Here is a 21,246-nt window from a genome sequence, read left to right as displayed (position 1 = left end):
ATGTATAAGTGTATTAATACCATGTTTTTCAAACTACCCTGCAGTCGTATCGTCATTAATCTTCCATCAGTATATCATGTCTTCATCACCTTGTTTTTCAATTTCCGTCCCATCTGCAGTATCTGAATACACTTTAATATGGTGATGAAAGGTCAGTTTTGATGGAAAAAGATAAGAAGTTCTTGCCAGTGTGAACGTTCGTAGCCAAATGTACGTGGTGTTATTATTTACGTAAGTGAGAGATTATTTTAATAAGGCATGTCCTTGGGAAACCAAACTGTCATAAAATATTCGAGAAAGTTATACTCACCATAATTCTAGACAAGACTGCACAAACTAATGTTAACGGCCTCCCCCCCCCCCCCCCCCCTCACTATATTAATCTTGTGATGAATAGTTTGACAGGGGCCTCCAAAACTCCCATATTCATGTGTCTGATGTGCTTGTATATCGAGATCTGCAACTTCTAATGGTTCTGCTATTGCCATTCCCACTTACTTCACACACCCGTTATTTCTCTGCATTGAGACATCCCACTCTACATCTGTCCTACATGTATTGTGGTAGGTTATGCATTCTTTAATGCATTTGCTCAAACCTTGCAGCTCCAAGAGGTAATAATATATGATGATAGTATAAGTAATTGTAAAATGACTGGTTCCACATTATACTGTGACGTCATAGCTATGATACACAATACATCTAAATAATTAACTATGTACACTGAAGTGCCAAAGAAACTGGTATAGGGGCGTGTATTCAAATACAGAGATGTGTAAACAGGCAGAATACGGCACTGTGGTCAGCAATGCCTATATAAGATAACAAGATTCTGGCACAGTTGTTAGATCAGTTACTGCTGCTACAATGGCATGTTATCAAGATTTAAGTGAGTTTGAATGTGGTGTTATAGTTGGTGCACAAATGATGGAACATAACATCTCCGAGGTAGCAATGAAGTGGGGATTTTCCCCGTACGACCATTTCATGGGTTTATCGTGAATATCAAGAATCAGGTAAACCTTGAAATCTCTGACATCACTGCGGCCGGAAAACGACCATGCAAGAATGGGACCAACCACGACTGAAGAGAATTGTTCATCGTGACATAAGTGCACTCTCCTGCACATTGCTAAATATTCCGGAATTCGAATCGAGAACAGCTGCCAACATAAGTAGCGTAGAAGTAAATATCCTTAGAGTAGTGAAACAACTCAAATCACTGAATAAAAGCAAGTCTCCTGGTCCAGACTGTATACCAATTAGATTCCTTTCCGAGTGTGCTGATGCATTAACTCCATACTTAACAATCACATACAATTGTTCGCTCGATGAAAGATCCGTACTTTAAGACTGGAAAGTTGCACAGGTCACACCAATATTCAAGAAAGGTAGTAGGAGTAATCCACTAAATTACAGGCCCATATCGTTAACGTCAATATGCAGCAGGATTTTATAACATACATTGTGTTCGAACATTATGAATTACCTCGAAGGAAGCGGTCTATTGGCACACAGTCAACATGGGTGTAGAAAACATCGTTCCTGTGAAACACAACTAGCTCTTTATTCACATGAAGTGCTATTGACAAGGGATTTTAGATCGATTCCGTATCCCTGGATTTTCAGAAGGCTTTTGACATTGTACCACACAAGCGGCTCGTAGTGAAATTGCGTGCTTATGGAATATCATCTCAGTTATGTGGCTGGATTTGCGATTTCCTGTCAGAGAGGTCTCAGTTCATAGTAACTGATGGAAAGTCATCGAGTAAAACAGAAGTGATTTCAGGTGTTCCCCAAGGTAGTGTTATAGGCCCTTTGCTGTTCCTTATCTGTACAAATGATTTGGGAGACAATCTGAGCAGCCGTCTTCAGTTGTTTGCAGATAACGCTGTCGTTTATCGACTAATAAAGTCATCAGAAGGTCAAAACAAACTGCAAAACGATTTTTAAAAAATATCTGAATGGTGCGAAAAGTGTCATTTGACCCTAAATAACGAAAAGTGTGAGGTCATCCACATGAGTGCTAAAATGAACTCGTTAAACTTTGTTTACACGATAAATCAGTCTAATCTAAAAGCAGTAAATTCAACTAAATACCTAGGTATTACAATTACGAACAACTTAAATTGGAAAGAACACACAGAAAATGTTGTGGGGAAGGCTAACCAAAGGCTGCGTTTTATTGGCAGGACACTTAGAAAATGTAACAGACCTACTAAGGAGACTGCCGACACTATGCTTGTCCGTCCTCTTTTAGAATACTGCTGCACAGTGTGGGATCCTTACCAGATAGGACTGACGGACTACATCGAAAAAGTTCAGAGAAAGGCAGCACGTTTTGTATTTGTGGGAGAGAGTGTCACAGAAATGATGCAGGATTTGGGCTGGAAATCATGAAAAGAAAGGCTTTTTTTCATTGCGACAGAATCTTCTCACGAAATTTCAATCACCAACTTTCTCCTCCAAATGCGAAAATATTTTGTTGACACCGATCCACATAGGGAGGAATGATCACCACGACAAAATAAGGGAAATCAGAGCTCGTACGGAAAGATATAGGTGTTCATTCTTTCCCCGCACTATACCAGATTGGAATAATAGAGAATTGTGAAGGTGGTTCAATGAACCCTCTGCCAGGCACTTAAATGTGATTTGCAGAGTATCGATGTAGATGTAGATTGCTGCAGATTTCATTGTGCGAACCATTCAATGAAACATCATCGATTTGGGCTTTTGGAGCCAAAGGCCCACTCGTGTACCCACGATGACTGCACAACACAAAGCCTTAGGCCTCGCCTGTGTCTGTCAACCCCGACATTGGACTGTTGATGACTGGAAACATGTTGCCTGGTCAGACGAGTCTCGTTTCAAATTATATTGAGTGGATAGATGTGTACAGGTACGGAGACAATCTCATGAATCTGTGGACCCTGCATATCAGCAGGGGACTGTTCAAGCTGGTGGAGGCTCTGTAATGGTGTGGGGCCATGCAGTTGGAGTGATGTGGGACCCCTGATCCGTCTAGATACGATTCTGATAGGTGATTACCTATCTGGTTACCTGCATCCATTCATGTCCATTGTGCTTTCCAGCAGACTTTGGCAATTCCAGCAGGACAATGCGACACCCAACATGTCCAGAATTGCTACAGAGTGGTTCCAGGAACACTCTTCTGAGTTTAAAGACTTCTGCTGGCCACCAAACTCCCTGGACATGAACATCATTGATCATATCTGGGATGCCTTGCAACATGCTGTTCAGAATAGATCTCCATCCCCTCTTACTCTTACAGATTTATGGACAGCCCTGAAGGATTCAAGGTGTCAGTTCCCTCCAGCATTAATTCAGACATAAGTAGAGTCCATGCCACGTACCAGTTTCTTTGGCTCTTCAGTGTATTGAGGAAAGTTAGTGCAGTGTCTTGGCCATGTGGTGTACTGGAACCTGTGGTTTGGTAAGTTGTTGATGAGGTAGAAAACATTTCAGTTCAACATGGCATAACAGTTTGTGGACTTGCTTCCAAACAATTAGACATTTTAAAAGATGATTAGGGTATAAATTGTGAGTAATTACAACCAGAAACCATTATTAACACTTGCTCGCAGCCCATGACAGAATGACTCAGCTACAGGGAAACTTGCAAATAACAACAGAATGAAGAATATTAACCAAAGTGTGTCTGCAGTGTTTTCATGCATATGGCATGCATCACACTAAGAACACAACACTACAGTACTCATTGTCTGTATATGGAGGATCTTTGCAATGGAATAAACTGAAAGAACCAGTTTTGTTCCCAAATGTGTCAAGCTTGACATGCAAAACCTGGCACCTGGAGAGAATTTTAAATGCAAAATAACTATATATATGCATTTGAAACATTCCATTATCATGGTTTTAGAGGCAAGGTATGAGCAGGAGCCAGCATTGGTGGGAGTGCAGACGTCTATGTCACCTGAAAGTGTTCTTTGTCAGCTTGGAAACATATGAGTACAGCATCTATCTATAGGATTCATAATTGTTTATGGAAAACAATAATTGTTCCTGTTGAGTTCAGTTATTGACGGATTGATTGTATAACTTGATTTGTATGTGCAGCATGCTCCTTCAATACGTGTCTTATTGAACGTGTTTGGAGATGGAAGCAAAAAACAGAATTTAGTTCTCCATCTACATCTAAGCCATTAGTGGTGCAGCACAAGCTTGCATTGCTCAAGGATGGGGATTGAAATTGGCTGTGTCCACTTGATAAGAACCATTTTGACATTTACCTTGAGTGATTTAGTGAAACCACAAGGACTCTAAGTCTGGATTAACTTGATCCTAACAAATGAGAGTTAGGGCCATTATCACTGTGCCATCTTGCTCAGTGAACATGTTTGTGATTCATTTTGAAGAAATACTGTAGCAAGTATAGCACTTTCCCAAATGTTTCTGCAGGGAGGTTGCTCATTGAGAAGTGATAATATATGCTTCAGAAATTGTTGAGATGTCTCACTGAGTCTGTTTCATGATAGTCCTAAACACTTTTAACTTTTCACAGTAACCACTCATCTCTTAGGGATGCAAATTTTTTGTGTTTCACTTTTTCTAGCATACTACAACGTTGGTAAAATGGTTATGCTCTCTTGTCTTAAGGACATAAAAACACAGATTAAGAAAGGAGTTACATGAGTTTTTCTAGTATATGACACGGTGAAAATGTGCTTTTTCTCTGCATAAAAACTTAAGGGGCTCCGGAAAGGCTCAAAATCATGAAAAGTTCAATTTTTACTTTTTTGCGTTTTCTGAATCTGCAGACTATTACCTTTTAATAGATATATAATTTATTCAATTCCGAAGACTACAACTATTTTTAAATTTTTTTTGAAATGTGTTCTACATGGGCGTGACCCACTGTGGCGCTGTTAAACTGCTGTCAAATGGTGTTATTATTAACGTCCGTGTTCATCAGGTACATTTTAGTGATGTGAGATAAAGTATGTGTTGTGGCTAACCTGTGATGGTTCAATATATATCGCTGGTGTGATTGTCGATTGTTTCATGTTTATTTACTCTGTCGTTATCTCGAAAATATTCGTAATTAATTCTGTTTCTTGAGTCTCTGTTTTGTTGAAGTATAATAATGAGTAAAAGTAAAGTTATTAGAAATCCTCTGAAGGCTTTTAAGAAAAGGAGAAATGTTGGAAAGCCAAAGGTATGTGTTATTACTGTAAACAATAAAGACGATAACCAAGTGAGTGAACCTAACCTCTCAAGTACACCTGCCCATAGCAGTCAAAGTGGGAAAGAAAATACTTCACAGAAGAAGCTTGGTTCAATGAGTGAAAACTATGAATGTTTTATGGGCGAATCGTATGTGAATGAAATATTTGATATGTCAGTTCTCAAAGGAATTTTTTCAAACTGTGTAAGATGTATTCATTGTAGTGAAGTTGGTCTGGAACTCTCCATAATAAAGCACATAGGACTTGCTAGTGAAATACCACTGAAATGTGATAAGTGTTCATACATGACCACCTTTTGGAACAGTGTTGCAGTAACTGCAACTGAAGAAAATGGTAGCAAAATCTACGAACACAACATTAGATTTGTTTATTCCTTGCGTTCAGTTGGTAAGGGTGCTACTGCAGGTGCAATTTTCTGTGGCATCATGAATCTTCCAAATCCCCCAACCAAGTTTACGACCTATAATAAATTAATAGGGTCTAAAGTAGAAGATGTCTGTATAGAATCTATGAAGAACGCTGTGGAAGAGGCAGTAATGGAAAATAATGGTAACAGAGATTTGACTGCAGCGTTCGATGGTACCTGGCATAAACGGGGACACACATCTCTTCATGGTGTAGTATCTGCCACCAGTATGTATACAGAGAAAGTTTTAGATGTAGCAGTAATATCAAAAGTATTGTAGATGTCCACAAAAATACACTCCTGGAAATGGAAAAAAGAACACATTGACACCGGTGTGTCAGACCCACCATACTTGCTCCGGACACTGCGAGAGGGCTGTACAAGCAATGATCACACGCACGGCACAGCGGACACACCAGGACCCGCGGTGTTGGCCGTCGAATGGCGCTAGCTGCGCAGCATTTGTGCACCGCCGCCGTCAGTGTCAGCCAGTTTGCCGTGGCATACGGAGCTCCATCGCAGTCTTTAACACTGGTAGCATGCCGCGACAGCGTGGACGTGAACCGTATGTGCAGTTGACGGACTTTGAGCGAGGGCGTATAGTGGGCATGCGGGAAGCCGGGTGGACGTACCGCCGAATTGCTCAACACGTGGGGCGTGAGGTCTCCACAGTACATCGATGTTGTCACCAGTGGTCGGCGGAAGGTGCACGTGCCCGTCGACCTGGGACCGGACCGCAGCGACGCACGGATGCACGCCAAGACCGTAGGATCCTACGCAGTGCCGTAGGGGACCGCACTGCCACTTCCCAGCAAATTAGGGACACTGTTGCTCCTGGGGTATCGGCGAGGACGATTCGCAACCGTCTCCATGAAGCTGGGCTACGGTCCCGCACACCGTTAGGCCGTCTTCCGCTCACGCCCCAACATCGTGCAGCCCGCCCCCAGTGGTGTCGCGACAGGCGTGAATGGAGGGACGAATGGAGACGTGTCGTCTTCAGCGATGAGAGTCGCTTCTGCCTTGGTGCCAATGATGGTCGTATGCGTGTTTGGCGCCGTGCAGGTGAGCGCCACAATCAGGACTGCATACGACTGAGGCACACAGGGCCAACACCCGGCATCATGGTGTGGGGAGCGATCTCCTACACTGGCCGTACACCACTGGTGATCGTCGAGGGGACACTGAATAGTGCACGGTACATCCAAACCGTCATCGAACCCATCGTTCTACCATTCCTAGACCGGCAAGGGATCTTGCTGTTCCAACAGGACAATGCACGTCCGCATGTATCCCGTGCCACCCAATGTGCTCTAGAAGGTGTAAGTCAACTACCCTGGCCAGCAAGATCTCCGGATCTGTCCCCCATTGAGCATGTTTGGGACTGGATGAAGCGTCGTCTCACGCGGTCTGCACGTCCAGCACGAACGCTGGTCCAACTGAGGCGCCAGGTGGAAATGGCATGGCAAGCCGTTCCACAGGACTACATCCAGCATCTCTACGATCGTCTCCATGGGAGAATAGCAGCCTGCATTGCTGCGAAAGGTGGATATACACTGTACTAGTGCCGACATTGTGCATGCTCTGGTGCCTGTGTCTATGTGCCTGTGGTTCTGTCAGTGTGATCATGTGATGTATCTGACCCCAGGAATGTGTCAATAAAGTTTCCCCTTCCTGGGACAATGAATTCACGGTGTTCTTATTTCAATTTCCAGGAGTGTATAAAGGTACACATGAAAATAATTGCAAAGCTAACTATAGTGGCAGTAGTGGAGGAATGGAAGTGGCTGGTGTTGCCAGTATATTCCAGCGTTCTGAGGCGTGTGATAAAGTGCGATATGTTAATTACCTTGGTGACGGTGATTCTAAAAGTTTCAAACATGTTCAAGGACTGAAGCCCTATGGTGATGATGTTGTAGTGCAGAAATTTGAGTGTATTGGACACGTACAGAGGCGAATGGGAACAAGACTTCGGCGACTGAAAGCTTCGTACAAAAAACAAAAACTCAGTGATGGTAAAGGGTTGGATGGGAAGGGAAGGTTAACTGACAGTGTAATTGACAAAATACAGAACTATTATGGAATGGCTATTAGGCAAAATACACAAAGTGTCGACGAAATGAAGAAGGCTGTTTGGGCTCTTTTTTTTTCATACTTCTTCAACCGATGAAAATCCCCAACATAGTTTGTGTCCCAAAGAAGAAGACAGTTGGTGTAAATATAACAAAGGATTGCTAACTGGTGAAATGTACACTCATAAGCATAGTCTGCCTCATGCAATAATGGAGGTGATAAAACCTATTTTCAGAGACATAGCAGCACCTGAACTGTTGAAAAAGTGTATTCACGGAAAAACTCAAAACCCCAATGAAAGTGTAAATAGTGTTATATGGTCGAGAATCCCCAAGACTGTATTTGTTGGAATAGAAATACTTCACTTTGGTGTGTATGATGCTGTTGCGACTTTCAATGATGGCAACATTGTAAGGTGCAAGGTATTTAGAAATATGGGAATGAAGATAGGTTCTAACATGGTACGAGCGATGCTTGCTTTAGACAAGGAACGCCTTCGGGCTGCAGACAGGGCTGTAAAGAGTCTAGAAATACAAGCAAGAGTAAACAGGAGGAGGAACAAGAGGAAGCTGGAGGAGGAGTTTGCAGAGGATGAAGATAATCCATCCTATGGACCTGGAATGCACTAAAAAGTTAATCCAATCTTTGTCGCTCGATTCCCAAAACTTTTATTTTCTCATACTAATTACATGTTTTCTAAGGATCTTCCAAACATATTTGTTTCAAACTTTCAGTAAATGTTACACAGTACCTTCTGCATAATTTAACACAGCCTTTTTCCAAAAACTGTATATTTTTGAATATATAAATAAAAAATTGCTAAAAAAAATGTTGTGAATTTTCATTAAAATTGAAAAAAATCATCTTTAATAACTGAACTAAAATTTTGTAAAATCCCTGTGTTAAGTTGTAGCCCATATTCCAATAAATAATCTGTAAAAAGTTCAACTCCCTACCTCAAATACTTTGTGAGGAAAGATGTAATTTATAAGCGTTATTTTAAGATTGCAAGTATAGGGCGTTCCGGAGCCCCTTAAGTCAAAAGCTTAACTTCACACAGTTGGTAACTTCTTTTATGCACTAAGATGTTTTCACTTACGCCCTTCTTACTGTTGAGTCTAACTTCCTTGGAGGTAACAGTTCCTTAAAATACACTCCTGGAAATGGAAAAAAGAACACATTGACACCGGTGTGTCAGACCCACCATACTTGCTCCGGACACTGCGAGAGGGCTGTACAAGCAATGATCACACGCACGGCACAGCGGACACACCAGGAACCGCGGTGTTGGCCGTCGAATGGCGCTAGCTGCGCAGCATTTGTGCACCGCCGCCGTCAGTGTCAGCCAGTTTGCCGTGGCATAGGGAGCTCCATCGCAGTCTTTAACACTGGTAGCATGCCGCGACAGCGTGGACGTGAACCGTATGTGCAGTTGACGGACTTTGAGCGAGGGCGTATAGTGGGCATGCGGGAGGCCGGGTGGACGTACCGCCGAATTGCTCAACACGTGGGGCGTGAGGCCTCCACAGTACATCGATGTTGTCGCCAGTGGTCGGCGGAAGGTGCACGTGCCCGTCGACCTGGGACCGGACCGCAGCGACACACGGATGCACGCCAAGACCGTAGGATCCTACGCAGTGCCGTAGGGGACCGCACCGCCACTTCCCAGCAAATTAGGGACACTGTTGCTCCTGGGGTATCGGCGAGGACCATTCGCAACCGTCTCCATGAAGCTGGGCTACGGTCCCGCACACCGTTAGGCCGTCTTCCGCTCACGCCCCAACATCGTGCAGCCCGCCTCCAGTGGTGTCGCGACAGGCGTGAATGGAGGGACGAATGGAGACGTGTCGTCTTCAGCGATGAGAGTCGCTTCTGCCTTGGTGCCAATGATGGTCGTATGCGTGTTTGGCGCCGTGCAGGTGAGCGCCACAATCAGGACTGCATACGACCGAGGCACACAGGGCCAACACCCGGCATCATGGTGTGGGGAGCGATCTCCTACACTGGCCGTACACCACTGGTGATCGTCGAGGGGACACTGAATAGTGCACGGTACATCCAAACCGTCATCGAACCCATCGTTCTACCATTCCTAGACCGGCAAGGGAACTTGCTGTTCCAACAGGACAATGCACGTCCGCATGTATCCCGTGCCACCCAACGTGCTCTAGAAGGTGTAAGTCAACTACCCTGGCCAGCAAGATCTCCGGATCTGTCCCCCATTGAGCATGTTTGGGACTGGATGAAGCGTCGTCTCACGCGGTCTGCACGTCCACCACGAACGCTGGTCCAACTGAGGCGCCAGGTGGAAATGGCATGGCAAGCCGTTCCACAGGACTACATCCAGCATCTCTATGATCGTCTCCATGGGAGAATAGCAGCCTGCATTGCTGCGAAAGGTGGATATACACTGTACTAGTGCCGACATTGTGCATGCTCTGTTGCCTGTGTCTATGTGCCTGTGGTTCTGTCAGTGTGATCATGTGATGTATCTGACCCCAGGAATGTGTCAATAAAGTTTCCCCTTCCTGGGACAATGAATTCACGGTGTTCTTATTTCAATTTCCAGGAGTGTATTTCTGGCAGAGTAAAATTGTGTCTTAAATCTGTGGTTTTCACTAGAGCGATCCCTGTGCGTGCAGTGTACCAGTGCAAAGTTCTCTGTCTCCCACTTGCAGTGTAACAATTCCTTTCTGTACCTTCATTTGATATTTGTCATTCATTATTAGTCACCTTGTACCGTGTAAAAATGTTTTACAAAAACAATGATAGTTTGAGAGTGTGCAGAGAGGGTTCTCAGCCTTTGGGCTCATGGTAGAGTCCCCTTGAAACACATGATGAAAACTTGGGATAAAATTTTTGAAGAGTCTAGATCTGCTTTAAAATAACAAAATGATGGGACATCCAGGAAGTGCTCGTGCTTCACAGAATGTTGAAGCTGTATGTGTTTCAGTCTTTTGGAGCCCACAGAATTCAGTTTGTGAGCAAGTTGCTGCAGGCAGAGTGTCGTGAGAGTGTGTTCACCATGTTCTCCATTATGATTTAAAATTTCATATGTGAAAACTACAGATCATGCAACAACTGGAGGAGAATGATTGCCAGTTGTAGATAGAATTCTGTCATCAAATTATGACAAACGTAAATAAGGCCAATTGATTTCTGAACAAGCTGTGGATGACAGATGAGGATCATTTTCATCTCACAGGTTATGTAAGTCATTTGAGTAAGCAGAACTACTGTTGCTGGGCAGATGGGAACCCTACTGAAGTTTATGAATACCCTCTCCTTGTCAGCAGGATGACAGTATGATGTGTAGTTTCATCACAAGGGGTCATCGGACATTACTTTTTCAAAACTGAAAAGTAGATCACAGTGACTGTCACTTTGGACCAGTATGTTGAGATATTGAAATCTTTTGTCGCACCTGCATTGAACAATATTCCTCAATTTCGCAAAACCTGGTTTCAGCAGGATGGTTCGCCATTGCACAATGCAAGGCAATCAGTGGCAGCTGTCCAAAAATTGTTCGGTAACCATGTCATCTCAAGATTCGGTGACATTTCCTGACCCCCAAGATCATCGGATTTGTCTGTTAGTGATTTGTTGTTGCGGGGCTACGAGACTCAGCCAGGGACACTGGATGAGTTGAAACAAAGAATTCAAGATCAAATTTGTGTTATCTGAGCTGAGATGTTGCACTGGTCAGTGAGGATCATCAAGAGCGGATGGGAAGAAAGCATGTGCAAAGGAGGATGCCAAGTACAAGATGTAATTTTCAAACACTGATTATTTGGATTACTGTCTCTTAAATGGCAGTTTGTTGTGGTTCAGTTGCTGCCAGCACAAATTTTTTTGATGGATTTTTTTCTATTTTTATTGGGTGTTTCAAAAGGTACCTTCTTTCTGCGTCATCTTGCATATCTTTACCTTTCACACACTTCTGAATGTTTGTTCACTCTGCTCAAAAAAGATTAAGTAGATTATGAGACAGACTGGCTGGCCAGTATGTCACTTCACAAAGAAAAATATGTACTATTACTGACAGATACATATAAAATTACAGGTCAAACACTTCCAAGCTTTTGGAACAGATAGTTCCTTCCTTGGGGAGAGGAGAGGAATTGCTCAAGGAAAGCTAAAATGCTAGGCCAGACTCGAAGATTAGAGGGACCTACCTGTAGTAAGGACAAGAGTAGATGAAGAGTGGAGGCCGTGAGAGCCCGTCATTGTGTATCGGTGTTGTTTTTGTGGAATATTCCACCATGTTGTCTTTATCTCTACATGGATCATAACAAAATAAAAGGTGCATGGTGCAGTTGTATATTTGCTACTGTCCACACTGAACATGGTACAGTTTACATCAGTTGCTTACCTTTTGGTTGTACATAGGCTACAATCACCCACAGTCCACGCTGCAAAACCCGTACCTGAAAGGTGTGAATGACGTAGGTTGAGAGATGAGTTTCAGATAACATCCCACAAGCTCAGAAGTACACTTGCATAATTTCTGAGAAATCCTTTACATACTGGGCCAGCTGAGCACTTTAACACACCTCTTTCAGGATTCAGGGAGGTGAACCTGCCCCGGATCAAATCCACTTTCCAAATTTATGATGAAGGCAGGTGACCTGATCAGCCTGGATGTGGTTTTTGGGCAGTTTCCCACATCCAGTTAGGTGAATAGTGGGCTGGTATCCATGTTCGGCTTCATATACTTGCTCCGGGGGGGGGGGGGGGGGGGGGGGTACGACAACAACAACAACTTCAGTCAAATTACTTGTAACATTAGCAGAAACATTATGATGTTCCATGTAACGTGATTTAGATTACAATACCATACCATCTTGCTACAGGCATGGACCCTGGCACATGTTGCATAACTCCAGCCCGTGCTGGCAGCAAAGCTCAACTCTGACAACAGTGCCTCAGTTCAGATTACTAGTGCAAGTACACCACTTAAATATTCAATTACTGAATAAGGTGAAAAGACGGTGCACTTACAAGACATCCTGAGAAGTAGGTCAGGAATGGTACTTTGGTAAGCACTGTGCCAACTGCAGTGCAGAGATAAGGGCAGAGTGAGAAGTAAAGATACACTTATGTAAACACCCCTCCCCCTCAACCCCCCCCCCCACACACACTCAAAAAAAATCCTAATTCTTCATTTATCTTCTCCCTAAGCTCTCTTTATTTCTCAGTGTTGTGACTTACGTAATTTGTGTTTTTGTGATTGGAAACTTCATTCTTAATATTATTTTGACCACAGAAAATCCCTATATGTGCAGCCTATTTGTGTAGTGGCGATAAAGGTAAACCTACACTCTCAGTGTCATTGAGTAGAATGCACTATTGTCAAGTCATGAATGGGACACTGTGGCTTGTATAAAGTGTTCAGGCTGTCAGCATGCCTTGCAGTATCACTTCAGCTGAGATCATGTGCGCATTGTTACTTTGCAGAAATGGAGGGTTTCAGCATGAGAAGCTGCCATTGAATTGGTGTACACAACAAAAATGCCATTAGAACATTCAGCCACTAGTGAGAAGTACAAAATATTGAAAATATGCCTCATAGTGGCTGTCTGTGATCAGCAACAATAGCTGATGGTCTGTAGCTACGAATTTGGCTTGTGGGTAACCCAAGAAAAATGCAGCAGAACTGTGCGTTTCCTTTTGGCGGCAACAGGGAGAGCAATGTTAACCCAGACACTTGCAATCATCTCCATAGAATCAACTTGACTTGTAGATGTCCATTTCAAACAAAATACAAATGTCGCAGCACCATAGTGCCACCATAGTGCATGAAGACAATGGGCAGGGGAACAAACTATATGAATGGTATCGATTTCTCTTCATTGACAAGTGCAGAAGTTGTCTGACGTCTGATGACCATCACAGACTGGTATGGAGACAGCCAGGTATCAATGAACATCTAGGGGATAAAAACCCATCAGTTCAGCAGGGAGACAGTTTAATCACCTATGTAGTGGCATAATTTATTGATGATGTCAGACACCTGTAATTATTACTAAGAGTAATTCTGAGGGCTGTACAGTATTGGGACAGGATTCTCCAACCTTCTGGTTAATACTACACTCAACTTTTTTGGCAGTGGGTTTGTATTTCAGGATGATACAGCAAGAGCATACTGAGACCAGCTTATGGCAACCTTCCTCCAGGAGGCAGGAGATGACCAAATTGAATGGTCATTGCTATCAATTGACGTCAACCTGATTGAGCATATTTGGGACCAGTTTAGTCTTACATTGTATAATCAAAGGAAACTTCCTCACACGTTAATGACCACAGGAGGTTGACCATCAAAGAGTGGGATGGCATTGTGCAGTAACATCCCGACCACCTTGTTGAGAGCATGTCAAGGACTATCTGACTATGTTAAAATGCGTGAGGTGGAGCAAAGTGGCATTGAATGCTACCCAGAAGAAAATTTTGATTTCACAGATGATCACTTTCAAACTCAATTTTAATTTTTTGATTTCATTGTAAGTCTCTCATTATTTATGTTAAAGTTTCATAAGGTTTATTGAATCAGTCCCTGACTCCTTTCAGTTTAATCTGACACACATTCATAGATATGCTGATGGTGCAATACTCATTTTGAACAATTTATATTCCCATTTTTGTTGATGTTTTCTCTGATATATCTGCTTTTTCTCTAACACCCCTACTCACCTCTACTTTTCTGTTCTTATGCCTTTGCCCCTGATGTATATGTGCCTGTTTAGTTTACCCTTTGCTGCCTCTTCTGTTATCTTTTCAACACTAAACTTTTTTCCTCCAGTGACCTGTCAAATTAGGCTGTTCCATTTTGTTGAAGTGCTTGTTTTCCTTCTCCTATGTTTTTCTTGCATGTTGTCCTTGTTTCAACTTTAATTTTTTTTATTATAAGTTGTTTACCTTTCCATTTCTCATCTTGCTTGTTTGAAAGCTTTACCATCTTTACACCACAGCTTTTAGAGAATAGGTATGCAAGGTTCCCCTACACTGACAAATATCACAAATGAAAAACTACAGAATATTTTACTTGTGTTTTGTGCACCTGTCTTTAGTTCAAACTGTTCTTTTGAAGGTCTTATATGCATTATTTGTTGCAAGTATAAAATTGTAGTTATTCCTGTCACCAAATTTACAGATTTGCTTTTTCTTTTGTTTGTATATCATTTCTTCTGGACAACTTATATTCTGCAGTTGCATACTTATTTAAACATTATATATTTAATACCAGATGTTTACTTTATTGTTAAAGTTGTGTTTCATTTGCAACATGAGTAATGAAACTGTGCTATTTAGTAATCTACTTGTGTTTGGTCAAACTGCTGGAGAATGATTACCAACTTATGTAATGGATGAACTAAGAACATTTCGTTCAGATCTGGCAAACAAAGAACAGTTGTGCTTAAAGCTGAAAAATGTTATAAACTGTGTACTGGGTAAATATGTTCTAGGTAAAGTAATAAGACTGCAATGGCCTGCCTTATTTTAATGTCATTATTCATAGAATATTGCAAAAGCAGACTACTGCACTCTTGATACAATAGAGACTGCAGGGATGCTGATAGCAAACTTGTGCATCTGTAAGAAGGGTTGTGCATGAAGCCTACAATAATTTACACATGGTTGGGTCCTGGAGAACATTTATTAGAAAATCGTAGAACATTCAGGTCATATATAATGTCAATGAGCAAATCTAAACCTTCCAATCTTTCTTTCGTGTATCCATCTGGTGGTGACACTGGATGTAGACATACAGCAGAAATTTAAAATTCCACATTTAAAAATGTAGTTATAAATGAGGATGCTTCTGTGTCAGTGTTTGGATGCTGCACAAAATCACAAATAAGAGATATTGATATTAGCACCACTGGTGCTGAAAATCAATTAACACTGCTTAAAGCAAAAATGGCACCAGCACCTGATAGACTTATGGTTGGAAAGTAACATTGGATGTGCCCAACGAAACATAAGAGGTGCTCTAATGTATTCAGTATACATAAATAATTTATGAGATAGGTTCGACAGCACTATAAGATTGGTTGATGATGATGCTGTTGTGTACAGGAAATTATAATTGTTGGATGATCGTAAAGAATTGCTGAAAGACTTGGACAAAATTTGCACTTGGTGCAGTGAAAGACAGCTCTCTTTAAATGTTGATAAATGCCAAGGTAATGCATACAAAAAAAGAGAAAGAATCACATAATATCTCATTATAAGATTATTGATGAACACCATGGACATGTCACATTGTATAAGCATTGTGGATGCTTTCATATCACTTCTTAGTGATATGAAATGGAACTATCATACAAAATCAGTATTAGGGAAGTGGAATGAAAGACTTAGATTGTCAGAAGTGTTCTGGTAAAAAGCAGTGTGTGACAAAACAAATTTTGGAGTATTGTTTCAGTGTTTGGAGTCCTTATCAAATAGGTATTGACAACAGACATCTAACAAATTCGGAGACACACTGCTAAGGTTGTAACAGGGCTGTGTAGCCCATATAAAAGTGTTAACAGAAGTGGTCAGGGAGCTTAGATGGGAATTCTTGGAAGAAAGATGATATATTTCTTGCAAAACCTGTTGGGTAAATTTAGAGAATGTTTATTCAAAGAAGACTGTGTCAGTTATGCTGCCACCAATGTAAATGTCATGTAAGGGTCATGAGAATAAGTTAAGAGACATTAAAGTATTTACAGTCATTTTTTCCTTACTCAAAATGCAAATCAAATAGGAAAGAAAATTGATAATATCAGTTCAGTATATCCTCCACCACGCACTGTACAATGGCTTGTGGTATATATGTACCTTTATACAGGGTTAATAAAAATGATCTAGACAGTTTAAACTGACTGACAAAAATAGTTGTATTGAGGTAAGCTATTAAATGATTATATGTATGGAAACAGCAACTCAAGAAGTTCTTTTTGTGAGAGTGATCGCCAGCAACATGGCTGCCATAACAGTGGAGAAGGTTTTTTGCATGATGCATGAGTGGGTCTGCAAGCACAGTTTGTTGGAAATTCAGGGCCACATTTAACATTGTTCCACCTGCCAGAAAATCCCCTTATGGTTAGGTACAGAAGTTCAAGGAAACAAGATGTTTGTGAAGCCAAAGCAGTGGGCAGCCATTGACTTCTGAGGAACAGATGAATGGATCAGGGAAGTAATTTTTCACAATTCCACAAAAAATCAGCTTCTTGTGGTAGCTGAGAGCTAGGAATTCCACAACCACCTATTTGGAGAGTGCTGAGAAAACATCTTCAAAGGAAACAGTATTGGATTCCGTTGCTAAAAGCCATTACGTATGGCGACAAATGTTTGCGGAAACAGTTTTGCATTGATCTGCAGCACTTAATGGATGGCAATATCACTCGCAGGTTGATCTTCAGCTAAGGCTACCTTTCAGCTGAAAGGTGCTGTAAACTGGCATGATGTACGAATCTGGGGAGCAAAGAATTACAATAATGTTGTAGAACATGTCTGTAGATCCCCAAAACTTAATGTGTTCTGTACTTTGTCAGGGCAAAAAGTGTATCAACACTTCTTCTTTGTTACACAGGTGACAATCAATGGACACACTCAGTGGGGCATGCTTTAGCTGTGTCTTATGCTGCAGTTGTGAGAGGACAGTGATAATTTCATTTGTCAACATGACTGTCGCACATTGTAGTTTCCCAACAATGTTTTTGAGTCCTCAGATACTGAGCTACTGCACTTGTGGGCTTATGTGAAAGACACTATTTAAAAAAAAAAATAAAAAGAGGTCCCCATACCCCCGATAACATTGCTGACTTACAAGGATCTATCAGTGCTGCTTTGATTGCCATTGTCGTGTGCACTTCATGCTGAATGTGGGCTGAATTGGACTATAAACTGGACGTGTGCCATATAACTAATGATTCACACATTGAGCAGTTGTAAACATAACCAAATGTTTTAAGTTGATGTTTCTATAAATATAAGCATATAATACCTTAACTCAATACAGACATTTTTTACGATCGCTTGAAACTGCCTAGATCTTTTGGAATAATCCTGGACACACAAAAATGCACAATGTCTGTGAGATGATTGACTACATATCATTTCAATAAAAATTTTGCACGGTTCAAGAAACATGTAATTAGCCATCTGACTTGCACGTTCAGTGCTAAATATGCGAAATGTTTTCTACAAAAATTGTCATAGTATTTTCCACATAATATGAATATGCAGCATGTATCACATTCAGAGGCATAATTATTTTTATTTCACATCTAATAAGAAATAAATAAAGAAAAGCAACAGTGCACAATTTGGAAGCTGAGAAAATAAGGTAATATCATAATATTGGATATCTTTTGAACACATCTGTAGACTTAAGGGCTGCTTATCCACAGTTGAAGTCTACATTTTTACAGAAATGTATACTGTTGTTACCAGTTCTCCATATTTTGCCATCACATCTTTACTTATTTCATATATATATTCCAGTGTATGCTTGTATTTTAAGTGTTTGCATGACGTACTCTGATTTCAGCCTGGTGAGCACAAGTAAAGACAATCCAGTTCATATGTGGGATGCCTTCACTGGTAAATTAAGGTGCTCGTATCGATGTTTTAATCAGTAAGTATTATTTTTCTTTTTTTTTAAATTGAAGCATTCTTTGTACCAAATTGCAGTAGGGAGTTGGTAGATTTCAGAACCAGGGGTTCCTTGATTTGGCAAAAGAGGCAAAGGCAGTGATCACCAAAACTTCAGTTGTGAGCAGGGACATTTTCACTAGATCACAGTGATGTTCAGATTGCCTAATGTGGACTGCTCCACTGAGCTCATGTCCCACTCATGACAACAGCTCGTTCTTTCACTCCTGCAACTGCCATTGTTACTCAAGAATACTACATCGTCAGCCTCATAGTTAATTGTATACAATTGAAGTTGTGCATGTTATGTTTTTTGTGTGTATGAGACATTTGCTAACATGGATAGTTTGATTTATGCATTGATGCTGAGCTAGGTTTGTTCAAATGATGGTGTGTTCAAGCAATAAAGCAAGAAAACTTATGAAGAAAGTGAATTAATTGAAACTGAATTTTTAGAAGCTACAGATCTATTAAGAGATAATTTCAAAAATAAAAGTGAGATAATGTCTGTTATTAACTCTGTACAGCTTCCTGTAAGTACAATAATGAGGATGTTTGAGGTTATTAGTTCTCATCTTACTTCACAATTTAAAAAGGACTTTGATCATGGCAGTTATTTTCCTCTACAGCTTGACAAACTGACTGATACATTTCATACAATGCAGTTGGCTGTTTTTGCAAAAATTGCTTTTGTTGGTTTTGAAAGAAGAGTGGAACTGGTCAACACTATACCAGTAACAGGACAGGAAATGTTTTAGCATTTAATGATTTTATCAGCTCTGGAAATATTCCTCTAAAGAAGTTGGTTGGGAAAACAGCTGATAGAGCTCTTGCAATGGTAGGCAGTAAGAAGGGATTCATAGCCTTGTGTCATAAAGACCACAGCTTTCTTAAATTTCTGTCTTACCATTGTGTAAAACACCAGCAGTCACTGTGTAGAAAATATTGAAGTGCAATGCAGTGCAATGAAAACAGTCATAAAAGTAGTGAACAAAGTTGAGAGCATAAGCAATTCAGAAATTTTTGTTCAGAGCACCGACTGATAAACTGGTTTGCCAGTACAGTATTTTTGCTTCACACGGAAGTTCAGTGTTTTAATAGAGGAAGAGTTTATATTTTTTAAGGAAGTCCTGCTTGCCTCAGTAAAATTTTTGAAAGAGTGAGGCGAATCATTCCATGAACTAGAGGACCTGGTTTGATAGCAGGATTTTGATTTTCTCACAGACATCCCTGAAAAGTCATATATCCTTAACTTGTAGCTTGAAGGTAGAGGTAAAGAAATTGGTGGGAAAGTTTCAGATGTTGCTTTATTCTCAAAAAAGGTGGAACTGTGGGGAAAAACTCTCATCCAAGATGAATTCCAACACATTGAGTGTTTGGAAGAAACCCGTGAAAAATAGGTCTCTTCAACACCTCCTTTCTACAGCAAATTCTTTCAGATTTAAGAAGTGAACTCAACAAATACTTCCAAATTATCAAAAGCATCAATTTGCCTTTATAGAGACAGATGCTGAAGAGTTCTCTGCTAGCCATGGAACATTTTGATTTTCAAGAAGACAGTGCTGCAGTGGAGTTGGAACTGATTGATTTTCAAAATAGTTTATCTTAAAATTCACTTTTTTAAAGCTCTGAAAATATTAGACCTCTTGTTCCTAAAGAAAAATTCCACTTTTAGTCCAGGTTGTTCTCTAAGTGAAGGAAATGTTCAGCTCAGTATATCTGTGAGCTTTCTTTTTCTAGTTTGAAATTTAAAAACAAGTACAGAAATAGATTGACCGAGGTACACTTGGACAACTATATTTGAATGGCAGTCAGTACCTATAACCTCCCAACGTTAAAAGTTGTTGGTGTAAAAAAGAATGCCATCCTTCTCATTAAAGAAAATAACCCAGATAAAAAATCTATTCTTGTATTTGTAATTTAGTACTACTACACAAGGGCGTACCCAGAATCTGAACTGGGGGGGGGGAGGGGGGGGCATTGGGACCATCCGAACGCCATGTATTCCTCAGTTGGGGATGCGGATAGGAGGGGCGTGTGGTCAGCACACCTCTCTCCCGGTCGTTATGATGGTTTTCTTTGACTGGAACCGCTACTATTCGGTCGAGTAGCTCCTCAATTGGCATCATGAGGCTGAGTGGATCCCGAAAAAGGGCAACAGCATATGGTGGCCCGGATGGTCACCCATCCAAGTGCCGGACACGCCTGACAGCGCTTAACTTCGGTGATCTCACGGGAACCAGTGTCTCCACTGTGGCAAGGCTATTGCCTAACTGTGAAAAAGCTTTGTCCATAATGGGTTCCACGTTTATCAAACACTGACCAACAGTCTACATGAAAATGAAATTCTCATGCATGCCTGAACAAATTAAAAAATCTAATAGGTTTTGTGCTCTGATTTGTTACAGTGAATGAGACATTAATTTGCTCAAATCACAACTTTCTCTAATAGCACTAAATAGAGTATTCTAAATTCTTCGCTGTTTATACTGATAAAAATCTGAACTCAGAGTCACATGTTACATAACTTCTTAAACAACTGGATAATATCAGATTTTGGAGACAAAAATGAAACAAAATACTCTTACTTCACTCATGTTCATTCACTAAAGTACTACGAAGAAAGTTTTTCTCAAGGCAGAAAATGTCTGTAGCGAACTCTGCAGATAACGGGGCATACTGACAACAGCCTCATAGCACATTCACTTCCTCATGAGGATTGCTGCCAGCTGCCAACACACAATTTGAAAACAGTGAAGGTCATAAACATTAGAAGGAGAAATGACTTACACTCTCCTTCATGCAGCCACTGTGTGGCACAAATAGCAATTAGATATTAGACCATAAAAATATTTGACCACCTATTCAGTGATGTAAAGAATTTAATAGATAATAAAA

General features: G+C 41.0%; 1 protein-coding gene across 2 annotated transcripts in view; it reads left to right on the top strand.

The window, feature by feature from the left end:
• The window catches only part of LOC126236397 (telomerase Cajal body protein 1), a 117,185-nt gene that overhangs the window by 26,794 nt on the left and 69,145 nt on the right, over positions 1-21,246 (top strand). For both annotated transcript variants that reach the window (XM_049945686.1, XM_049945685.1), the window contains exon 3: positions 18,245-18,331. In XM_049945686.1, coding sequence (XP_049801643.1) covers positions 18,245-18,331 — 87 coding nt within the window. The remainder of the gene's footprint in view (positions 1-18,244; positions 18,332-21,246) is intronic.

Source organism: Schistocerca nitens, chromosome 2 (genome assembly GCF_023898315.1).
Source record: "Schistocerca nitens isolate TAMUIC-IGC-003100 chromosome 2, iqSchNite1.1, whole genome shotgun sequence".
Classification (NCBI taxonomy): domain Eukaryota; kingdom Metazoa; phylum Arthropoda; class Insecta; order Orthoptera; family Acrididae; genus Schistocerca; species Schistocerca nitens.
This window is presented reverse-complemented; position numbering and strand designations above follow the sequence as displayed.